Source organism: Triplophysa rosa, unplaced genomic scaffold, assembly GCF_024868665.1.
Source record: "Triplophysa rosa unplaced genomic scaffold, Trosa_1v2 scaffold359_ERROPOS111650+, whole genome shotgun sequence".
NCBI lineage: Eukaryota > Metazoa > Chordata > Actinopteri > Cypriniformes > Nemacheilidae > Triplophysa > Triplophysa rosa.
This window is the reverse complement of record NW_026634364.1, coordinates 6321-8439: the sequence shown is the minus strand read 5'-3', so window position 1 is coordinate 8439 and position 2119 is coordinate 6321. Positions and strand designations below refer to the sequence as shown.

Sequence of the window (2119 nt, the reverse complement as noted above, 5' to 3'; positions counted from 1 at the left end):
TCACACACACACACACACACACACACACACACACACACACAGAGAGAGCTCAGGAATAATGTCATGAAATAAGATCCCAGATCCCATAATCCCAGATTACTGAAAGTGTCTCACCTGCTGTGTTGTCTCAGGAGAGAGCAGACATGAACTCTGCCCCGCCTGCAGGAAGCGCTCTGGCCACACCCACCACTGCAACAGGGCCAACCACACCCAAGAAAGGACCTCCCAAATTCAAGCAAAGACAGACACGCACATTTAAGAGCAAAGCACCCAAACCTGGACAGAAAGGGTACAAACACATGCACAAAGAGTCACACAATGACATGATGAACGTGGCGCTCAATCACTGGGTTTCTCTTTCCTTCAGGTTTGGTGACGATATTCCCGGTATGGAAGGTCTCGGCACAGGTGAGCGTCTGATGGAATAAAACACACACATTACAGCCACACTGCTCGCTCTCTTTTAATATCTGTTTTCTCGTCCTGTTACAGATATCACTGTCGTGTGCCCATGGGAGGCATTTGGAGACATGGAGCTCAGCGACTTGGCCAAATACGGCATTATCTAAAGCCCGCCCCTTTCCCCATGTCTCCGCCCTTCTATGATGTTGTCGTGTGATTATGATGTGTGATGGTGTTGGATTGATACACATGTCTATATTAATATTGCTATGTTATTATTATTATTATATAATATTTTCTATTTTGTATGTTGCAATAAGACGACAACTTATTTCCGACCCACCCTCCCCACACATCCCATCAATCAATCAATGAATTAAAACATCAAGACTAAGACACGCCCCTAGTCGTGACTCTGTCATCAACAGTGACGGATTGTGCAGCATTGATGATGACATCACTTCCTCTCACTGGTAGAGCCGTCCAGGAAACACATTTATTCCTAAATGTGTCATTTGTAGAAAGATGATTAAAGTTTATATTTTCAGTAATTCTGTGGATTTCATTGTAAAGGACTGATGGTAAAAGGGTTAGGGTTGTAAAAAAGTCTCGACTCGAGTCTCTGAATTAAAAGCGCAAGCTTTTCTGAATTTAAAATTGATTTTAAAATCATTTCTGTTTCAATATTTCTCCCTGATTTCAAATAATAATATTGTTTCAATTTGCATAAAATGAAAACTAGAGAAACAGGTGAAAATAACTGAAAATATACCTCAAATACTGCAAAGAAAACAAGTTCAGATTCACGATGAAATTTATGAAATTTTGATTTATTATCGTATTTATTATCGAGGATAAACTCGATGAACCTCGATGTTGATTTATGTGGAATATATTATGTGAACATCACTTTAAATGTGGCTTCTCTAAGTCAACAGACAGAGAGAGCGAGAGAGAGGGAGAGGGAGGGAGAGAGAGAGAGAGGGAGGGAGAGAGAGAGAGAGGGAGAGAGAGAGAGAGAGAGAGAGAGAGAGAGAGAGAGAGAGAGAGAGAGAGAGAGAGAGAGAGAGAGAGANAGAGAGAGAGAGAGAGAGAGAGAGAGAGAGAGAGAGAGAGAGAGAGAGAGAGAGAGAGAGAGAGAGAGAGAGAGAGAGAGAGAGAGAGAGAGAGAGAGGGAGAGAGAGAGAGAGAGAGAGAGGAGAGACAGAGAGAGAGAGAGAGAGACAGAGAGACAGACAGAGAGAGAGAGAGAGAGAGAGAGAGAGAGAGAAAGACAGTGAGACAGACAGAGGGAGAGACAGAGAGAAAGACAGTGAGACAGACAGAGAGAGACAGAGGGAGAGACAGAGAGACAGAGAGAAGGACCGTGAGACAGACAGACAGAGAGAGAGGGAGAGACAGAGAGACAGAGAGAAAGACAGTGAGACAGACAGAGCGAGAGACAGAGAGAAAGACAGCGAGACAGACATAGAGAGATTTTGATTTTTCAAAACCCTTTTATTACAATACAATTAAAAACATAAAACCATTACCAAAGCAATCTAAAACAAGGTTTTTACATTGCAATTATAAAAATGAATAGGAAAAAAATATTTCATTTTCAACAACAGAGCACAACACTCCTCTTCAAAGACTAATAAACAATCTGTAGCCTTATAGAACAGAAAATCAATTAGAATTTTTGATTTAATCATTGCTAAAAAAAACATTACAACAT

General features: G+C 41.2%; 1 protein-coding gene across 1 annotated transcript in view; it reads left to right on the top strand.

The window, feature by feature from the left end:
- Positions 1-953, top strand: part of pde6hb (phosphodiesterase 6H, cGMP-specific, cone, gamma, paralog b) — a 1553-nt gene extending 600 nt beyond the window's left edge. The window contains exons 2-4 of the mRNA XM_057328060.1: positions 132-289; positions 368-408; positions 493-953. Of these exons, the coding sequence (XP_057184043.1) occupies positions 144-289; positions 368-408; positions 493-569 (264 nt within the window). The 5' untranslated portion in view covers positions 132-143 and the 3' untranslated portion in view covers positions 570-953. The remainder of the gene's footprint in view (positions 1-131; positions 290-367; positions 409-492) is intronic.
- The last annotated feature ends 1166 nt before the right edge of the window (positions 954-2119 follow it).